Genomic DNA, 20,620 nt, shown 5'->3' on the forward strand with positions numbered 1-20,620 from the left:
TATGATGGTTGCATTATTCTTAATCGAGTTTCTTTCATCCAAACACTCCGTCCGGGTGTGTACCATGCCGGAAGTGGCTACCCTTTCAATGTCTTGGGAATGCAATGCTCGAAAGATGGATTTTCAGGACTCGAATTCGCCTCTGGCATACCTGGAACTGTTGGGGGAGCAGTCTTTATGAATGCAGGTGCTGATGGACAGGTAAAAGAAATTGCAATTCATCGAAGGGTATTAGCTACCGTTGACTTATTCAAAGCCTATCATTACACACAATACTGAATACTCATATATCAATTTTGATATAAATGTCATGCTCTAAGTTAACCTAGACCTGTCCAAGAGTTATTTTGTGTAATATTCTGACTGACAAGGATCATCAGTGCTGTAACGAGCAATCTTGTACCACAGGGAAAGAGGTTTTTGATACATAAAATGATATCCAACACTCTAATTGCCCTATGTGCTTCTCTAAGCAATTGTACCATCCAGCATTGCCCTATGTGCTTCTCTATAGTTATTTCAAAATCCTTGATTAAACACAATACCGGGTGCTTGCAATGCATACATTGAGACCTCCCGAGAGCTACCGGTGTGTGCTTGCAATGGGGGCTCCCCTTGCATGTTGGCAGCTCATAATCAAGTGACCACAATCTTGGATGGTGGTGTTGGAGAACAAGCCTTATCCAAGTGCAAAAGTACAAAGGCATGTGCACACTCTCTTGTAAAAGAGAGGGGATAAAATCTAGAAAGTAACCACTCTTTTCAAAGAGAGTGGATAAAATCTAGAAAAAAACCATAAGGAAAAAGTCAAAGGTGAATCTACCTCCCCCCCAATACCAAGTATATTATTGGAGTATTTTTTTTGGTACAATGTTCCACGAGCTATGATAGCTAGATTTGCCATAAACAAAGATATGAATTCAAATACCAAACAATGGAATTCGGTCGAACAAGGCTTTCAACAATTTCCTGTCACTCACTAGAGAGAAGCAAACGTGTTCCATGTTCACACACGACACTAGTTGTTGGGTATTTTGGAGTCTCCTGTGTCCTCTATGTCCATCCGGTGTACCTATCAGTGTGTGTGTAACCATCTATATATGTTTGTATAGATGTGAACACCTCATATATATGTAAGTGAGCCTCATAGTCACAAGGGATAGGGGATGGTAACGGGACGGGGATGGCCGTATGTAGGGAACGGGGACGGGGGTAGGAACGGCACTTAAAATTACTTTGTCGGCGTCACCCACTCGCCCATATAGGCAAAGCTTGCATGTCCATGGCCGTGCACTGCCACCATGAGGGGATGGGGTGTGATTGACCTCATCCCACCATGTTCTTATTGTCCTTCGGCTTCTACGAGAAGTTGGAACTTGAAGTGCCGCCTCCATGTGAGGAGGATGCCATGGATGATGGATGTCCATTGCGTCCTTGTCACTTGATAGCTTGAGAGAGAGAGAGAGAGTGAGCGAGGCTTGAGCCTTGAAAGTTGAGGGAGAACTTGAGTGTGAGGGTGGGTGGTTGTGTGTGTGTGTGTGTGTGTGTGTGTGAAGCTTGAGCGAGTGTGTGAGGGAGAGAGTGTGTGTGTAAAGCTTGAGCGAGTGTGTGTGAGGGAGAGAGTGTGAGTCTTGAGAGGCTAGAGCTTGCTTGTGTGAGAGCTTGAAACTTGAGACCTTGGCCCTTGAGGGTTGCTGCTTGAGGGGGAGAGAGAGTGTGTGTGTGTGAAGCTTAAGCTTGAAGTGTGTGAGGGAGTGTGTGTGTGTGTCTTCTTATAGGGAGGGAGGCAAGAGAGAGGCCAAGGCCCAAAGCCTCAAAGGCTCAAGGCCTATGGGCCAAGGCTAAAGGCCCACAAAAAGCCCCTCCCAAACGGCCAAAAAAAAGGGTAAAAAATGTGACTGTCGCCCAAAGATTAACTTGGGGCGTTCCCATGCAGCCATCCCTCACAGCTATCCCCTCTTGGATCCGTCCCCGGAACACCATCCCTTGTGAGGGACGCCTAGTTGGGGACGTCCGTCCTTCCCCGTCCCAAAGTGTTCTCGGGATAGCGTCCCCCCGTTGGGCCGTTCCATTCCAAGGGTCCGTCCCCCTGTGACTATGGTGTGCCAATATGTGTGAACATCCTCTTATTTGGAGAAGGTAAGTGTGTGCCATGTGTCATGTCCCCATATGCATCTGTGATTTATGTGAGTCAAAAGATAAGGTTTGCAACCAGTCCTTGGAATGGGTTGACCAACTCAAAACAGGCTGTCCAGCAGCATGGGCAGAGCAGGGCAGTGCACAAAAACCGAACAGTAACAAAACCATCTGCTTGATGGTGATGTGGCGCCCACACAAGTCGCCTTGATGAAGTAGCACGAAAGCAAACGTAGAGGAGTGTAGCAGGACGTTTTTATGATGCTGATCATAGTTATGTGCTTGAATTTGCAAATGAATGAGTGTAGCACCTACAATGAGCAAAAATGATGGTGTAGGAAAGTGATGATTTGCTTGTAGAGAAGGTGAAAATGAATCGTGCATGGATTATTAGTTGCCCACATCAAACTTTGGCCACATGGGTGGTTACCCCTCACTTATGGGGTGCCCACCCCACACATTGTGGCTACTAGGGTGCCCAAACCGGGTGCCTACTAAGTTGGGCCCTGGGCGCTTTGTAAAAATGTCCACCCATTTTTAAATGAGTGTGAACCTGCAAAGGTTATAAACATTAGAAAGCATTGAATAACTAATACAAGGGTTTTTGAGTGCACTCACTACATGTCGGAATACACGACAATCGCACGGTTCACAGGCAGGCGTCCCAAGCCCGTGAATTGAACATTCATAATAGGCAAATACACGAAAACAATTTCAAGCATGTAAACATGTGTGCATGTGCACTTTGTACGAGCTAAGTATGCACGTATTGCATCCCCCAGTTGCATGTGCAACTCTTGAGCAATCATTGCCATTGCATGATCCATATAAGATTCAGCTTTCTAGGTCTTCAAACGATCATGTACCAATGGATCCTCACGGTTATAGAGCTTCAATTCTTCTTTTTGTGCATAAGGAAGAGCTTGCATATGAGTAAATTCAGCCCTTAAGGCTATGGACTCTTCTTCTTGCATTTTCTCTTTGCCCCACGGGACGGCTGTCCCACATATTCTTGTTCCCTAATGTGCACCACATGAGTTTGTCTCTTGTAAAGCATTGGAAGCATGCATTTCATTGTCTCCGCAACTTGTGTTAGCTTCTCCAACATTCACTGTATGGATGTCCATAGTGTTCTAAGTGTAGAGATAGCTAGTATTCGCGGTGATCGTCTTTCATGATAGAAGTGGAAGAGAACCGTATGCTCTAATACCAATGTGACTGCCGAATTGACAAGAGATACACAGTGAGCTGGAATGGCCGGCCTTTCTCTCAAATAAAGTATATTGATCTTCGGAGAATCAAGTACATAGTGTCATGGGCATTTTTGACCAGATTTCCATACCAATGCATATGAAAACAGTATTGCAAACAAATGTAGTTGTCGGTGTAGACTAGCAACTCACACTACTCTCTCAAGTGCCCATGTTTCCTACCATCTGCTCTCTATTGTTCCACCAACACATGGTAGCAACAATCTGCAAGAGAGCACGTAGGACAAGAGAACACTACACAGGGTATGTGAACATGGAGTCCGGTTCCTTCCTCCTGCTACTTGCTTCCATATTTAAGCATCAAAGCTTACCAAATTGCAAGTTGAGTTGGTGCCAGTGGAAGTCTTCGTGATGGAAGCGTTTGGTGTGTTGAAATCTTCGATTTGTCGTGATCCTTAGTGACAAAAGTCTTCAAGAGGACGAAGGGAACCCTGGGAAAGCTTTTCCTTTGGTTCAACTTGAGAAAGGAGGACTGAAATTAGAGTTTTCAGCAAAAAGACAAAAAATTATAGCAAAAATAAGACCTGTTTTGCTGAATTTTAGTCATTGGGAGTGTGTGGAAGAGTGAACACCACCTAGAAACACTCTTGGAAGCTTGGAAAATACACTAGTAAGCTTGGATATGGAGTTGGGACGGAGAAAGTGCAGAAAATACAGCCAAAGAGGCCTCATGAAGGGGGCGCCTACTTCTAGAGAGAGAGAGAAGAGAGATGTTGTCCACTCTAGGTGTTAGGTAGAGAGGACAAGTGCCTTGTGGTGCAAGCTAGAACGGACACATGGTTGGTTGCTCCCTTTGTACAAAGGGAATAAGGTCTGGGCGGTGGAGATTGGGCTTTGTCCATCTCGGCATATCAGTGTGTACGAACACAGGGCTGGTCATAACTTATAAGTGAGTTTTGGTCGCCCAAAACTTAATGAAGAATGGTACACGCTCACTTATAAATTAGTGCTAATTCCTAAAGCTAGGTTTATGACCGATACTTACCACCTGTCACATGCCACATAACCATGTCAGCAGACAGTTAAACGCACGGTTCTCGGGCGGGCGTCCTCTTACCCGAAACTACACATTGGTCAAACAAGCATGAAATGTCACCATTTGGTCCCTCACCCGTCTCGACTAGTGTTTTATACACTGGGTAGACTTATAAGTGGGTGGACATGTGGGGTTTTGGTCAAGATATATATATATATATATATATATGAGGTGGACCTAATCTTTTTAACCATGTGTGAACACTTCAAGTGGGCGCCTCTTTTATCTCCTAATAAGAGAGGTTTGTGGTATTTTTGGAGGGTCTGTCACTTTTAACGATGGGAAAAAGCAAACATAGGTATTTTTGGCTGGTGGATTCCTTTAAATAGCAGCACAAGTATGCACATGAAGGAGGGTAGGCGGGCAGCAGTTGAGAAGTGTTCTCTCCTTCTCCTTCTTCTCTCCTGAGCGCTGTCCATACAGTGGGCAGCAGTCCCTTCTCTTCTAGGCGAGAGCAGACGGGCAGGCTTTTTTCTCTGTTTTCGTGGCCATACAAGCAGATGCGCTGGCCATTCAGGTTCTGTTTGCTCCCTCTTCACCCAGTCTTCAGCAGACGGCAGCTTTTCCTTACTTTCTTGCCAGTATGCTGGCCGTACAGAAGGGGGTAGCTGACTGGTCAGTTTGCTGGCCATACGGGCAGATTCTCTCTCTCTTTCCCTCTCCTTCTCTCTTGAGTGCTGTCCGCACAACAAGGTGAGCAGCAGTTTCTTCTCTCCTAGGCGAGAGTAGACAGGCAGTTTTTCTCTTTTCGGTGCAGGCCATACAGCAGATTGCTGGTCGCACAGATGGGCAGCAAACCGTACTCAGCAGTGGGCGGTTGAATGTTGGCAGGCAGGGTCGCTTATTGTGCTGTCTGTACGATGGCCGTGCAGCAAGTACAGAAGGTTCTCTCTTGATTGATCGTACAGAGATTCAGCCGCCAACAACAGGGCCTGTCCGTACAGTCGTACAGGGACAATACAGGCCACAGGTGTGAAGTGTAACCGGCCAGCCTTGAGGGCAGATTTGGACCAGATTTTGAGGACAGTTTTGAGGGCTGTTTTTGAGCTATCTTTGCACAGATGTTGGGAGATCTTTGTGGATCGTGGACTTGTCGAAGTACTGTGGCAGGCCGTACAGTGGTACAGTGGCCAAATAGGACTTCTCTCCCTTTTTGCTCAGGTTGTACAGTGGTACAACAGCTGGGCCAAATCGGGGACTATTTTTGGAGAGACAAGGTACCTGTTTGAGAGTCTTTTCAGGGCTGTTTTGGCAGCGTTGGGTTTGACACCAATCCGGGCTGTTGATCCATATTCCTGTGCAAGTGCTTGTTGAGGAAGCTTGTGGAAAATCCGGTGTTTTATGCACCTGCACCTTCGTATCTTGTAAAAGCTTCTATGTGAATAAAGAAGTTCCTACGGGGGGCCGGCCGTTCCGGCTCAGTGCGGTGTTCCTTTTAGTATTGTTTATTATCATTTCTGCTGCGTCTTCACATCTTTTGTTGGGCATCTGAAGTGTCTGTCCTTGTATTATTTAAGGTTCTTCCGCTGTGTTGAGATGCTCTGTCTTTCGTATTTGAAGTGTTGGTCTATTCAATTGTTCTGGGTCCCCTATCGGTTTTATGAAAACATCATGCAATTTCAATTGCAAGCAAGCACATAAAGATGCTATGCAATGTAGCATTGGTATGGACAATTCCCGTTCATGAAACTATACCAAAATAGACGTGCTCCAGGCAAGTACCCGAGGTACCAGATCCAATGGAACGCCAATGCTCCAGGCATTTCCGAGCATGTACACACGGCACAAGTCCCAGCGGAAGGCGAAGGCCACAGTATCACATGAGTGGCATCAATCCCTGGCATATGCAACTACCATGGACGTCGGTCCAATGTACATACATAATGAGAAAACACGGGTGGACCAATTGGGTGGCCAAATGGTGACATGTGTCATTCCTCTTATCCACTTGGAGAATTCATCAGATAGGGCATGTAGAGGTCAAACCTTAGTAGTAGATTTGCAGTAGTTGCATGGCAGACAAGCCTATGGGCCAGCCCATAAGGGCATCATCAAAGGCCATTTGAGGTAGTGGCAACCAGTTGGCAACCTCCACCTAGTCCTTTGTTCCCCTTCTCATTCCATGTCCCTTGGCATCCCAAGTTCCACCCTTTCTTCCCCGCCTACCTTTCGCTCCCACTTGTCCTATTGCCTTGTTTAGCTGTTCGGCCTCCTCTTCTGCCACCCGTCCTCTTTGCTGTCCTTTCCTCCCTTCTTGCTTTCCCCTTCGCCTCCCTCCTCTTCACTGCCCTTTCCTTTGCCTTGCTCAAGTACAGATTACTCTTAATCAGGGTTCAGTCGGTCCTTTTTTCTCGATTAGCATCATGGCTAATCGATCCCCTCCGGTCGGGTGAACTGTCGAGTTCTCTCAAATACGAGCTTGCGACCCTCTTCACTAAAATTGATAAATACTCCAAGGCGACACTCATTGGAAAAATCTTTGGCTCTCACCCCTCTCGTATCCAAGCCCATGATTGGATAATGGTGGCATTGCATAAGTGCTCAAGGGCAGTCCTTTCCCTTTGGGCCCAAGGAATATTTTCGTCCTACCCTACACCAGCTACTTCGACCTTGTGGAAGAAGATTGGAACCATTACCCTATTACACTCAGATTCCCAAGTCTCCCTCATGCTTATTGGCCATTGTTGGAGGCCATTGGGGCAGCCTTTGGTTGGTTCTTTAGGTGCCCACCATCCTTGCTTTTCCCTCTTCTGCTTCCCAGGTATTCATTGCCTTGGCTGATGTGGTTCCTAGGGTTATGGTGTTGGCTCATGACAGTGAGTCCTTTGAGGATTTTGTGTTGCTACCGGGATCTAATGATCCCTTAAAGCAATGTATGGAGCATCAGGTAGACCTGATCAGTGCTAGATCTGTCACCAAATGGGCCACTTTGTGTGGGACTAGGGGTCGTAGGAACGCGCTCCCCAAGTGACAGCCTAATGTCGTCAGGAGTGGCGGCTCGTCTCTCATGGCCATCCTCCAGGTGGGAGGTGGGAATGCTGGGGCACATGATGATGCCTCTCCCAAAGACAATATACACAATGATGATGTATAGGGTCAAAGTGATGAGTTCACAGAGTCATCCTGATTCCTTGCAGAAGGATGTTGCATGTTGCATAAGGGCAGAATGACTATGTTGAGTCCTCCTTGCTTGGGATGGACAATATGCAGGGTGCACTTGGTATGGATGTACATGACACGTTGCCATCTTATGAGGCCTTGTAGGATGTACAACGGGATATATGCCATGATGCCTTGCAAGGCACCCATGCATTGCGCACATATGCCAGAGAGACTATGTAGAGTCTAGGATAGAGTGAACATGCTGACATTGGACTTTGCTCCCTATATATATATATGCCCAGATGTAGGCAGCTGACCAGCTCACGACTAGGGAAAAAGTGAACATGCTGACATTGGACTTTGCTCCCTATATATATATGCCCAGATGTAGGCAGCTGACCAGCTCACGACTAGGGAAAAAGTGCCCAAGACTCCATAAAGTGGGGATAAAATATGGCAAAAATATGTGAGGGGTGACCAGTGTCTCTAGCTAACATGGTCAGCCCTAGAGGCTAAAATAGGACACCAAACAGGAAGCCAGCAACAAGGAGATGATGTCTAACACCCCCTCTCAGCACCGGATGGTGAGTGAACTCCAAGAAGCTAGAGACGCCATCCTCGATCAAAGATGAAAGATTGCAGAAACACGTACCAAGAAAGCTCCACAAGCAATCTCCTCTGCAACTCAGCTACAAAAGCAACAAAACAAGCTGCTAGGTACACCGCTCCTCTGGAAGAAAACAACCATGTAGGCTGCGACGTGTTGTTCCAAATAATGGTTCCAAACCCAAGTGTAAGAACACTCCCCAAAGTCATATGTCGTGTATCCAGCCTGGAGAAGGTATGAAAAACCTCATAACCAATCAAGATTAGATCTTGTAGATAATCAATCCTGGGAGAAGTAGGTTGCTCCTCACTGGAACCCTCTGAGCTCATTTGCTAACAAGAGTTGCCAAATGCTGGAAAGAAGCATCCTCTAAAAAGGTCGGCATCGCAAGAGACTCTTTAGAAAAGATGGGGTCCATCTGCTCAAACTCCGTACCATGAGTTGCCCAATGCTGTACATAAGCACACTCCACTGAGGTGGGCATCGCCAGATGAAAGGACTCCACATCCCCCTCTGAAAAATGATGTCGTCGGATTGGTACAAGCCCAACCTGATTCTGATCCAAATCCAAAAAACTCTGGAAGCACCACTGTGCCCCAGGCACGGTTAGCAACCACAGATCCAAAGCATCCCACTGAGTCCAAAAGTCCATTTTGTAAAACAACAAACTTGCACACCGCATCAAAACCAATGCAAAACTGGCAGGGGGAGGGGCATCCTTAGAAGCATCACAAAGAGAGGCAGAGGTACACTCCTCACAATGAGGAAGGGAAGCAGGAATATAAACTGCAGTGGTAACAAAGTCCTCAAAAGCATCACTGAGAGCAGAAGATTGTTCCATAAGTAGAATCAGATCCCAAGAATAAGCAACAAACAAGTGATCCGTGTGAAAGGATCACCTCACAGGCAAAACACCCTCCTTTCTCTGCAAACACTGCAAAGAACACATGCTCGGACAAAATAAACTCTGCTCAGGATCTCTGAAAAGATCACTACTTTCCTCCAAAATCTGTAAACTCTTGTCACAAAAGAAAGTTTCCACAGATACAAAACAGCTCTCAAAAACTGATCCTCAAGTGTAGTAGCTGGAGGTAAGCCCCCTTTTGAGTGTAGAGAACTCCTTTGGGAAGCAAAACGCAGCCAAAACACCGTTGTCCAGCAAAAAATAGCACTCGACCGCCAACAGAGGCAAGGAACATGAAGAAACCGGGTAATTCTGTAGGCCAGGAACAAAACACAGGTATAGATGCTCCAAAATCAGCAAAACGATGACTGAAATCAGAAATTCAGTGTCCTCAAGTACCAAACTGCCTCTGATGTATCACTTCTTATTATGAATATAATACAATTTTTGCAAACTTATTTTCATCAAGTATATCATTATTTTTTCTAGTTTGTACCATCAATGTTTTTGTGAATGCATCAGAAATGACCCTAGGGGGGAGAGTGCCAGAACAGTGCAAATTTTGAGCCTTCACCGCTGCTGTAGAGCCCAAATTCGCATTGTTTTGGCACAGCTTCCTCAGAGAAAAACGCTTGGAAGAACCAGCCGATCAATAGCAACCCGAGAGAAAAAAACGCAGATCTGTCCATCTGCAGAAAAAACGCAGCCAGGAGGGAGCATCCAACGCTGTAGATCACCGGCGCTCTGATACCATGATAGAATGTGCAGCGGAAGAAGGGAAAGTGGAAACACAGGAGAGAGAGTGAGAGAGAGAGATGGAGAGGAAACACAGGTATAGACTTGCTCTCAACCAAGAATACATGTCCCGAGCAAGAGGGGAGAAGGCATCGTATGTGATGGATTGCAGCAAACAATGCTAAGCAGTGAAAAAGAGTGAGGGTAGGCCCGCCTAGATGTAGGCATCCGACCAGCTCATGACTAGGGAAAAAGTGCCCAAGACTCCATAAAGTAGGGATAAAATATGGGAAAAATATGTGAGGGGTGACCAGCCCCTCTAGCTAACATGGTCAGCCCTAGAGGCTAAAATAGGACACCAAACAGGAAGCCAACAACCAGGAGATGATGTCTAACAATGGATGCATCTTTGCATGGTTGGATAGACTTTATGTGAATGATAGGGGCTTGGATAGAGGAGGTTCTATTGCCATCTTGTATGGTACTATCAAATCAGATCATTGTGCGGTTGTCTTGTGCACATCAGGGAACTTATGAGATAGAAGGGTGTAGCATCCCAGATTCTCTATTAGGATGCAGAGACCTCTCTCGAGGTTGGAGAGATTTGGAGGCTTTCTTGTGATCCTGACCCCGGGAGAGACTTGCCTTGGCCTTGGAGAGGACTAGCTAGCACTATCACTCTGTTGCTTTGGCCAAGAAAGAAGAAGCTCTAGACAAGGAACGAGCTATCAAACGCAGGTTGGCTCTGCTTTAGAGGGAACATGAGAAGCGCCATGAGTCCCCTTGGATCCCAGATCTCGTCCACTGTTAGAGTTGAGTTACATGTGGCAAGAGGTGACCTAACTCTTTATCGTACTCATGGCATAACCATAGAAGCGGGGATGGATGTATCTTTGCACGGTTGGATAGATTTTATGTGAATGATAGGGGTGTGGATAGAGGAGGTTCTATTGCCATCTTGCATGGTACTATCAAATCAGATCATTGCGCGGTTGTCTTGTGCACATCAGGGAACTTGTGAGATAGAAGGGTGTATTGTCAAAATATGCAGCGGAGATGATGACAAAATCTGAGAACACAAGAGCAAGTGCACTTTAGAAAAACACAACAATGGAGAGGGAGAGAGAGAGGCGTGTAACTCTGCTATATACACAAGATAAAATCCCGAAGCAAGATACAAAACAATGTGGGGGCTAGGGGCCATTATATATGGCCCCTATGATCTAGTCAGCCAGTAGAAAACCAGCTGACAACAATCAAATCAGCCATGACTACATCTGCCCCCAGTCGGCTAGCAATAGACAGTCGGCCTGCTCCAATCGGCCAGCAGTCAGTAGCGGCCAGAATCTGGATCATCCTGCCAGCACAGGGCAGCCTCCCACACCATGGAAAAATAGGGAAAAAACGGGAAAAAAATATGGAGAGTGGGGAAAAATGAGAAAACACCTAATCCAGGCGGGCACACCCACAATAGAGGCCCTGGTGTATATGTATAGACAGGAGATGACTTCTAACACCCCCTCTCAGCTCCTGGATGTGGAACCAACCCCAGGGAGCTAGAGTGCCGCCGGAGCATAGCCTGAGGTAGAGACTTCGTGAAGAGGTCCGCCACATTGTCCTCCGCCGAACAATAAAGTAGCAAGATGTCACCAGCCAAGATCTTCTCACGAACAAAGTGATATTGTATCTCTATGTGCTTGGTCCGGGCATGGACGACCGGGCTCCGAGCAATAGCTATACAACTCTGGTTATCGCACTGGATGACTGTGGGCTCCTTCTGTGGAAACCCAATCTCGCCAAGCAACCTCTGCAGCCACACAACCTCGCAAGCAGCACCACAAGCAGCCCGGTACTCTGCCTCTGTCGATGATAAGGCAATAGTTGGCTGCGCCTCTCCCCAAAGCAGACGAGGAAGATCACGATGCTCCAGCATCGTCCTCGCCATCTCCACCATAGTCATGTTCTTGCGTTCTACCACTCCATTCTCTGAATGGCGAACTTGTATTGGCCAGTTCCCTCTTGATGCCATGATCTGCACAAAATCTGACGAAAGCATTTGAAGAGAATTCACCTCCTTTGTTAGCCCTGAGAGTCTTTACCTGCAATCCAGACTCTTTCTCCACCATTGCATGCCAATCCTTGAACCGAGCAAAAGCTTGGTCCTTGTGAGAAAGAAAATAGACCCATGTGAATCTGGAACAATCATCAACAAGTAGCATAAAATATAGAGATCCTCCCAAGGATGGTGTCTGCATAGGTCCACACAAGTCAGTGTGAACCAACTCCAATGGTTTCGAAGCCCGCCTGGAAGCCTGCTTCGGAAAGGATTCCCTGTGTTGCTTACCACGTATGCAAGAACTGCAACGTCTATGCCTGCTGCCAACATTTGGCAAGCCAACCACCATCTGGTCCCGGAAAGCTCGCCGCAACGCATCCACATTTAAGTGACTTCACCTTCCCAAACAACCTAGCCAGTCTCGCGGTCCCTTAGAGCAATAGAATGCTCCTCAAATTCCACCCGGAAGCCAGTCTTGCATATACCTCATGTACTGACAATAGATGAAAACCAAGAGCTGGGACGTAAAGAACACGAGAGGAATGCTTACCCCTTTTGCCGTCGGGAATGATCTCCATCCGGCCCTAACTGTGTATCGGAATTGTGGAGTTGTCGCCAATGAAGATGCGACCTGACTGCCATTTCAGATCCAAAAAGAAGTCACGGGAAGTAGTCATGTGCCTGGAAGCACCACTGTCAAGAATCCACTCCCGCCGCCCGGGTATCCTTTCCGGTGAAGCCAACTGCCTCCTCGCTCGAAGAAGATGAAGCATCTGAGTCCATCATCTCTAAGTGCACAAAGGCTGGAGTCTTTGTAGCTGAAGCTGAAGAATCAGCACTAGTCCGCTTAGGACATTTCCTCCAATAGTGGCCTTTCACGCCACAATCATTGTAGGACCTCTCAGCCTTCAGTTTCTCTCGGTCTTTGTCAGGCTTCTTCTCAGAAGACTTCTCCGATGAAGCCTTCCTGGAGATTTGGAGGCTTTTGTTATGATCCTGACCCCGGGAGAGACTTGTCCTGGCCTTGGAGAGGACTAGCTAGCACTATCACTCCATTGCTTTGGCCAAGAAAGAAGAAGCTCTGGACAAGGAACGAGCTATCAAACGTAGGTTGGCTGTGCTTTAGAGGGAACATGAGAAGCGTCCCGAGTCCCCTTGGATATCCCAGATCTCGTCCAGAGCTGAGTTACATCTGGCCATGGATAGGCAGGCTGAGTTTGCATTTCATGCTAATCAAGCATTTTGGACACAGATGGGCGGCAGATGCAACAAGCTGTTTTTCTCAGCACCTATCCACCTCCCCTTAACTTGGTGTCACTAATACCATCAAATATGGGCTCATTGACACCTAGATCTAGACATTGACTCTCACGGGTACCCTTCCACTCTTCCACATGGTCTAATAAGTGTACGGCTTGGCACATGATACAAGAGGGTTACGATCTTGTGCAGGATGTGCATGATTGCGACTCATCCCTGGACAATCACGATGAAATGCGTGGTGTCCAGGCAAAGGGCCTTGGAATTATCTGGCGCAGCATATCCACATGACATTTAAGTGCGGGATGCACGTGACAAGACTTTTATTTGGAAAATGGATATAAACGCCACCTCATAATGCCACATCAAAAGTTCAGTTATGTTCCAGGAGCATAGGCATGAGCAAGATCAAGTTGATAACTTGGTAAAGGTTTCAATCCAAGAATGATCTGGTTTAAGGTGAACCACAGTGCCAATGGCATGACTGCTCTTTACACATCAGAAATGGCCCTCACCTCTTTACATTACAAATAGGTAGTGTAGTATTATCTAAAGGCCAAGTTCTATGTGATGCAGCAGAATAGTATTATCACAAGGCCAAGTTCAATGTGATGAGGCATTTTCAATCAATGTAATGTGCTGTTTTGGCAACCCAAACCAGTCCCAACCGGCACCAAAGGGGTAAAAGGGAGTCCTTCCCTACATTTTCTGGTCATAGACCTGGCTGATGAAGACAACCAGTGGTAGGGAGTGGGAGGGGGGGGGGGGGGGGGTTGTGTTTGTGTGGTTTGGTTTGGTGTTTGGGTTTTCAGTACATCTCTTGCTGTTCAAGGAATTTAGTGTGTGAATCTTTCTCAGTATCCAATACTTAAATTGCTGTTCAAACAATTCAGTGTTGTAACTCTATGAAGTACAAACACTTCACTGGGACACCTGCCATTGGTATCACAGCAGGTTTCTTTTTGCACATTGGTATATGCAGAAAGTTTCTCTCAGCTACTTGGACATTCAAGGGCTGGATGCTAGTGGGGAGTTTGCTGAGGTTGCTGGCATGTTGAAGGCACCAGCTGACCATAGAGCAGTGATTGCAGCTGGGGTATTGAAAGGGTCATCCTTTAAAATGCATCCTTTAAAATGACCGAGGATGGGCCCTTTTTGCCTGGCTATTCGAGGATGCCGGTGGGTGAAGGGAGAGACGAACCATATGAAGCACGGTGCTGCAGCTTAACTAAAGTGACCTTCTTGTTACCCATAGGCATAGAAATGAATTTGCCATCATTACTTTGATGCAATGCTTCAATGTTTTCTTTCTAATGGCTAAAAGTTTTCATAATTCACTTACTTTCATGGTTTAGGAAACTGCAGGCGTGTTGAAGTCTGTGGAAGTTGTCACTACTAGTGGAAACAAGCATGTATTGCAGAGGGAGGAACTCTCATACAGCTACCGCAGTTCACCATTTCAAACTGTCCAAGAGTTTGCAGCAATTGCTAGTGCTACTTTTGAGTTAAGACCATCTCCAACTTCTAGAGAACGGCAAAGAAAATATTTAGAGAGGTACATATATTCCTACTAGAGTGGTTCCTTTTTATGCTGTACCTGCAGGCTGGTGCTTGTACATTTATGATGTGTAAGTAGAGCTAGCTTTCTCTTTTTGCAGGAGAAAACGGACTCAGCCTCTTGCAGATCAGACAGCAGGATGTGTATTTAGGAACCCTGGATCAGGCCAATCGGCAGGCTCTTTAATTGACAAGGCAGGATTGAAGGGTGTGGCCATTGGGGGAGCAAAAGTCTCTGAGGTGCACGCCAATTTTGTGGTAAATGTGGGAGGTTCACGTGCAACGGACATTATTGAGTTAATCTCTTTTGTGAAAGAGCAAGTGAGGCTTAAGTTGGCTGTTGACCTTGAAGAGGAGATAATGTATGTTCCTTATTGATGATATGCCCCTCTCAAATTACTCATGGCCATGTTGCTGCTGGACGTGTTTATGCCATGGCAAATGCATAACGTTTGTGGTGTATAATCCATATGACACAGGCCTGCAGTTGCCTTTATATATAGTATTTGGAAGTGTTGAAGTGGTTAATGAATCAATACATGCAAAGTGTCCAAGAGGGTAAAAGGTTGTATATGAATTTCTTTCAAAATCATGATTAGTCTACAAGAGTAGTAAATTATGGTCCACTAGATATTTAAGAGTGTTGGAAAGTAGTGGCACATAGAGTACACTCATGCAGGGATGGTTCTTCCTATCTATGCATGCTTTCACAAACGCTTTGTGATGGGTCTTGCACATGGTGCTGGTGTGCCAGTTTGTGTTGACACAGAATTGGATGGACACGTGGAGCTTGTGAAGTTTGTCAATGCTACCAGTGTGCGCAAGACAAGCCCTCTTTGGCCTGTGTCACACAAAAACCAGGAGAGAGTAATGGTGTAGCAGTAGCATGGAGGTAGAGGAACTCATGCAAGTTGAGTAGGCACGTAGGAATGGATAGGATATGCACGTATGGTTGATATATGTATTGGGGGCACAACATATACATGTATAGTGGTCTTTATGATGATATTTTTAACTGTGAAAAAGGGTCATTTATAGAACATCTTGCTATCGTGTCCAATTTTTTTGGGTCTTCCGACGTCATGCCTTGAGGAAGTAGCGAAACCGTCCTCACGACCGAGACGACGAAGCTAATGACAAAAGCGTTTCTCTGCAGTCTCAGAGATGAGCATGCTCGTCTCTGACCCCGGCTCGAAAAACAAAAAACTTGCATATTCAGAGGCGGAGCTAATATTGGCAGCATTTGGGTCAGCAATCTAGTTCATGAGAGAGTTCTTACAACCACATATTCCCAGGCAACAACATGACATCTACATTAGAAAACACACATCTTCTATAGGCATCTTCAACACGACATCTACATCAAAAACACACACATCCATATTCATGGACTATATTGGCAATAGTCATGCATATCATCACTGTTTGTCTAATGTAGATTTGTGGGCACCTTATGTTTTGGTAATGTATAATAGGAGTAGGCCAGCTAAAGTGTCTCTTTTGCTTTTTTGTTATCATTGCCCATGTGATTATATTATTGTTAGTCTTTGTATGTTAGCGTCTGCAAGAAACCAGGGAAGTGTGGTGTGTTAGCCTCTCACCTAGAGGAAGCTCATCATACCTAGAGCACTCATGGGAGTTTGCACCATATCCATGGGAACACATGTTCCAAGGAGAATAGATGTCCAAATATCATAAAGTGAGTAAAAGATCCTAGTACATGATAGTAACCTCTTATTTATACCCCTAGGGTCCTATGTGTTCCACGTGTAAATGGACCCTAATCCCATGTGCCTAAGCCCATTGTCATGTGCACGTGCACCGTTAGGACACTTTGTTACAAACCATCCACTCCTACAATGATTTTGTCCTCGAAATCAAAGGGTGGTCATGCATAAAACATATACAAGAGGCTATGTACAAAGCCAAAAATCTGTCCATGGCCTAGATGTATACATGAACATGAACATGAACATGAACATGAACATGACCATTGCACTCTCCTGGGAGTGTCGACGATGGTGAGGGTAAGTGAACAGTCTCCAGGATCAAAAGGGAATCGACGGAAAGCAGGTGTGAAATCAAAAACCATAAGCCATCCGCTTGGGTTGAAAGGATGGTATCGATGTTCCTGTCCGAAGATAGGATAGCCACCAATAATGCTCGGATCATAAGGAAACCCTTGGTGACCATCATCCAACATCGAGGCTATATGATCGCCTGGATAAAAAATGAACATATCCATGCAAGCCTCATCTCGATTAATGCATCTAGCTGAAGTATAATGAACCCATGCATAGGATCCTGCGGGTACATGATAGCCTGCATAGCACCACCCACTCAGATCATAGGTGAATACATCATGTCCAAGAGTGAATGCCTGATAGACTATGTATGTATCAATGCATAGGCATCCATGATCATCAAAAGAGAATGCCTCATACTCCATAGCATGCTCCATCAAATGTGAATCCATGTCCTCACTGCATCCATCACCATGCATAGGTCTATAGGCATGATCCACATCATAAATGACTACCTTAGTATAATCCATATGTACCAAGGCATAATTCTCATCACTGTCCATGTAACCCTCGTAGAGGTCATAATCATAGACTCTCCACTCATATCTCAAGAAAGGGTCATAGACTAGGTTCCCATAGAACCTCCATGAAGTATCCAATAGCTGCTTATTACTAGATGCATGAATAACCTCATCATCGATGTCATCCACATGCTCACTAGCATCATAAAGCTCATCCTCATCATATGTAGCATGTGTATGCATACTACCATCATCCACATCAACGTAAATGCTCTCCTCATCACAAATAATGATGATAGATGAATCATCAACACTTGCATAAGCATCATCATCATCATCAAGATGCCTAATGTCACCATGATCAACAATGCATATGTCTTCACCATATGTATAATCTTCATCCCCATGTGCATGGCATATGTCAAATGCATCCTCATAGGCATGTGCATCATCACATGAATCATCATCCCTTGTGTCAAACCCAATTGCATGCACATCCAAAATATCCTCAATGATCAAGTCTTTATGATCTTGTAGCATCAAATCATAAGCTGAAAATGCATCCATCAAAGCACTTATGGAAGTAATCCAAGCATTCCCATTTTCAACTTGTGTATTCCTATTGGCCACGAACACATTGGTGATGTCTTGTTGAGAGAGAATTGGCAGCGAGATCTCCTCATGTACTTGCTGTGTCCAGAAATTACATCAAGCATCTCATCCACTTCAACACCCACAATGTGTGCATAAAGACTCGCATAGTCATTCTCTATGTAATGACCAAAAGATTGAGTGAGCGGGTAACCTCTTTTATTAATCTTGATATCCAAATCTTTCAACATGAGTTGAAGCATTCCTTCCCCATTCAAACATGAAATGTAGCCAAAAATGGGTACCACCAATTGAATCATTTCTATCTTGCTTAGCTCAACAAACTTGCCCTTGTGATTGACTCTTTGGGCATGCATGTGGACAAGTCCCATCAACACCATGATCTCATCTAGACCAATATCCTCATCAATTTACAAAATACTTTGAGATACTTGCATGAAATCTTTGTCCAATCTTTGCACAAAACTCTCTATACTTTCCTTCTCTTTGATGTTGGGAGAAGAAGGAAAGGTACCAATATTTCTCCATATGGCCAGATAGAGAGTCCTCATGTGAGAATACCATGCATCGATCTCTAAAGCAATTTTGCTGTTAGGTGGTCGCAAAGTATTGCACAACATCATATGCCAAAATTTACCAATCCCAATCATAGTTGTGCATTTCCTTCAACCACCAAGCTCTAGCTCTTCCTTTGAAATGAGAAGTCAGTTTCTTCACTTTGTCTCCCTCATTACAAGGAAATGCACAAAAGTAGGCATCCCAATTGCGAATCCATTCCTTGAGCTGTATACAATTAACTCTTTCACCATCGAATGCAAACAATATTTGTGCAATTGGCTCATCTCTTTTGATCCATAAACTACTCACTTGAGTAGATACCATATAATCAAGAAAAGCTTGCACCTTCATTGATTCCAACCTTGTATGCAAAAGTACATGCACCATGGCAAATCTAAGCCTTACGTGCGCCATAATGTTCTATAATCTTTATGTCTTCAAAAGCACATTTTCCTTTGACTTGACTCTCAAATTATAAAGACCTTTGATAAGCATTTTCATCCATCGCCTTTGAAAATGAAGAAGCTCCAGTTGGCCTTGCTTGAGAGAAGTCCTGTCCATGTACACCAAATATGCTTGAAGAAGGTTGCTTGGAAAAAACATTTCTTCTTGCATTGGAGGCATCCCCCATGATATCTTTGCGGAGTACAGCAAATGCATCAATGAAGACTTGTTGTTGATCCTTCATCATGGATTCCATACGGTTGTTGTACCTTCGTTGCTCTTCTAGGCTTGCCGTCATGTTTGCCAACATTTTTTTGCATGAACATCATCATGTCATTAGTTTTGGCTGGCCTAGCATTCCCTTCATGCATTTGCACCCTTTCATGCACATTTGCATTAACATTGTCCCCTTGCTCATGAAATCTTTGCTCATCATCATTTCTTCTTGCTCGCATATCCCCAAAATCCTCTTCATCACTATCCTCTACAAAATCGTCATTCACCATTTCCCTATCTTCCCTTATCTCTTGAAGTCCCATCGCTTGCTTGAATTGAAGTTCCATCACTTGCTTGAATAGACGCCCACTTGATATAATGGCTGGAAATGAAAAATGGCTTGTAGAAGGCACAAATGGTGTTGGAATTTGATGATCTAGGACTCTTTTGAAAGATCTTGTGACGTAGAATGCAAATATGTAAGAACAGAAGATTTTCGAATAGCTATAATATTCTCTGTTTTAGGGTTTTTACTGCACTACAGAGAATGAGAAAATGGTCCTAAAACACAAAATATATGTCCAAATCAAGTACTTCTTGGATGTTTGGATAGCACTAGGGATATGCAAACTATATTCCAAGTGGTTTTATCAAGTCAAATTTCAGTCAAGACTGAATTGACTTTTTATGAAAAAGTCAACTTGCTAGATTTGACCTATCAAACGGTATCAGAATACAGTGGTTATTGGCTCATTGGATAGCCCTAAGGAAGTACTATGAAGACCTTTGAACACTTCTTTGATAACCCTAAGGATCTATGACTGAATTAGGGTTTTTTTATGTTCTGCTAAACCCTAATTTAGGTGCCCTACGGGTGTCCAATTCAAAAGGTCAATAGCTCACTTTGTAGCTTTCAAATGGCTCTTTCAAGATGCATGATTGCCCAATAGAGACTCTTAATCACTAATAAATGATTAGTGATTTTCTTGTTCAGCTGTCTGAAAAAATTTGGACAATATCTCCTTTGTATCTTGGATAAAATCTCAATAAAAGTATGACCACAATCTTATATCCACCATTCATATCAATCTTGTCAACAACCCATCAACAAATTTGTATCACTTTGCATCCAAACAAAGGCATCATTTTCCCAATCATTTACATACACCACTTTGTTGCATTACTCATGTCAAGGGTCCCATTGCCCACATGCAATATACAATGATGTCGATGTAGACCGTGTCAATGAAGCGCTTTTGCTTGCCGGTCTCCCGGCCAAGCCTTCCCACCCCTTTACCGAGTTTGGGCCTCAAGGCAAAGGTTAGGGCCAAGTCTTCACACCAAGTACCTAATCCCCCTCCTTGCCGCTTTACCCAAAAGCACTTACGACAAGGAGAGTTCATGCCATGCTCCCCCTTGGCCTGTCCACCAATGCCAAGGGTACCCTCACACACATACTAGATTCTATGAATCAAAGTGAATATAATGTTTGGAGAGTGGTGTACAATCCAAAATGTAGGGTAGAGTGACTTACATACACATTAGCATGAACTCATGCTCATTTATCACAAACTTGGCATG

General features: G+C 44.8%; 1 protein-coding gene across 1 annotated transcript in view; it reads left to right on the forward strand.

The window, feature by feature from the left end:
* Positions 1 to 15,223, forward strand: part of LOC147624053 (uncharacterized) — a 15,948-nt gene extending 725 nt beyond the window's left edge. Inside the window, exons 2-4 of the mRNA XM_086820722.1 lie at positions 1 to 201; positions 14,463 to 14,662; positions 14,766 to 15,223. The exon at positions 1 to 201 is cut by the window's left edge and continues 73 nt beyond it. Of these exons, the coding sequence (XP_086676848.1) occupies positions 1 to 201; positions 14,463 to 14,662; positions 14,766 to 15,042 (678 nt within the window). The 3' untranslated portion in view covers positions 15,043 to 15,223. The remainder of the gene's footprint in view (positions 202 to 14,462; positions 14,663 to 14,765) is intronic.
* The last annotated feature ends 5,397 nt before the right edge of the window (positions 15,224 to 20,620 follow it).

This window comes from Cibotium barometz, chromosome 26 (assembly GCF_041138505.1).
Source record: "Cibotium barometz isolate CiBa-2024 chromosome 26, ASM4113850v1, whole genome shotgun sequence".
In the NCBI taxonomy this organism is placed as follows: domain Eukaryota; kingdom Viridiplantae; phylum Streptophyta; class Polypodiopsida; order Cyatheales; family Cibotiaceae; genus Cibotium; species Cibotium barometz.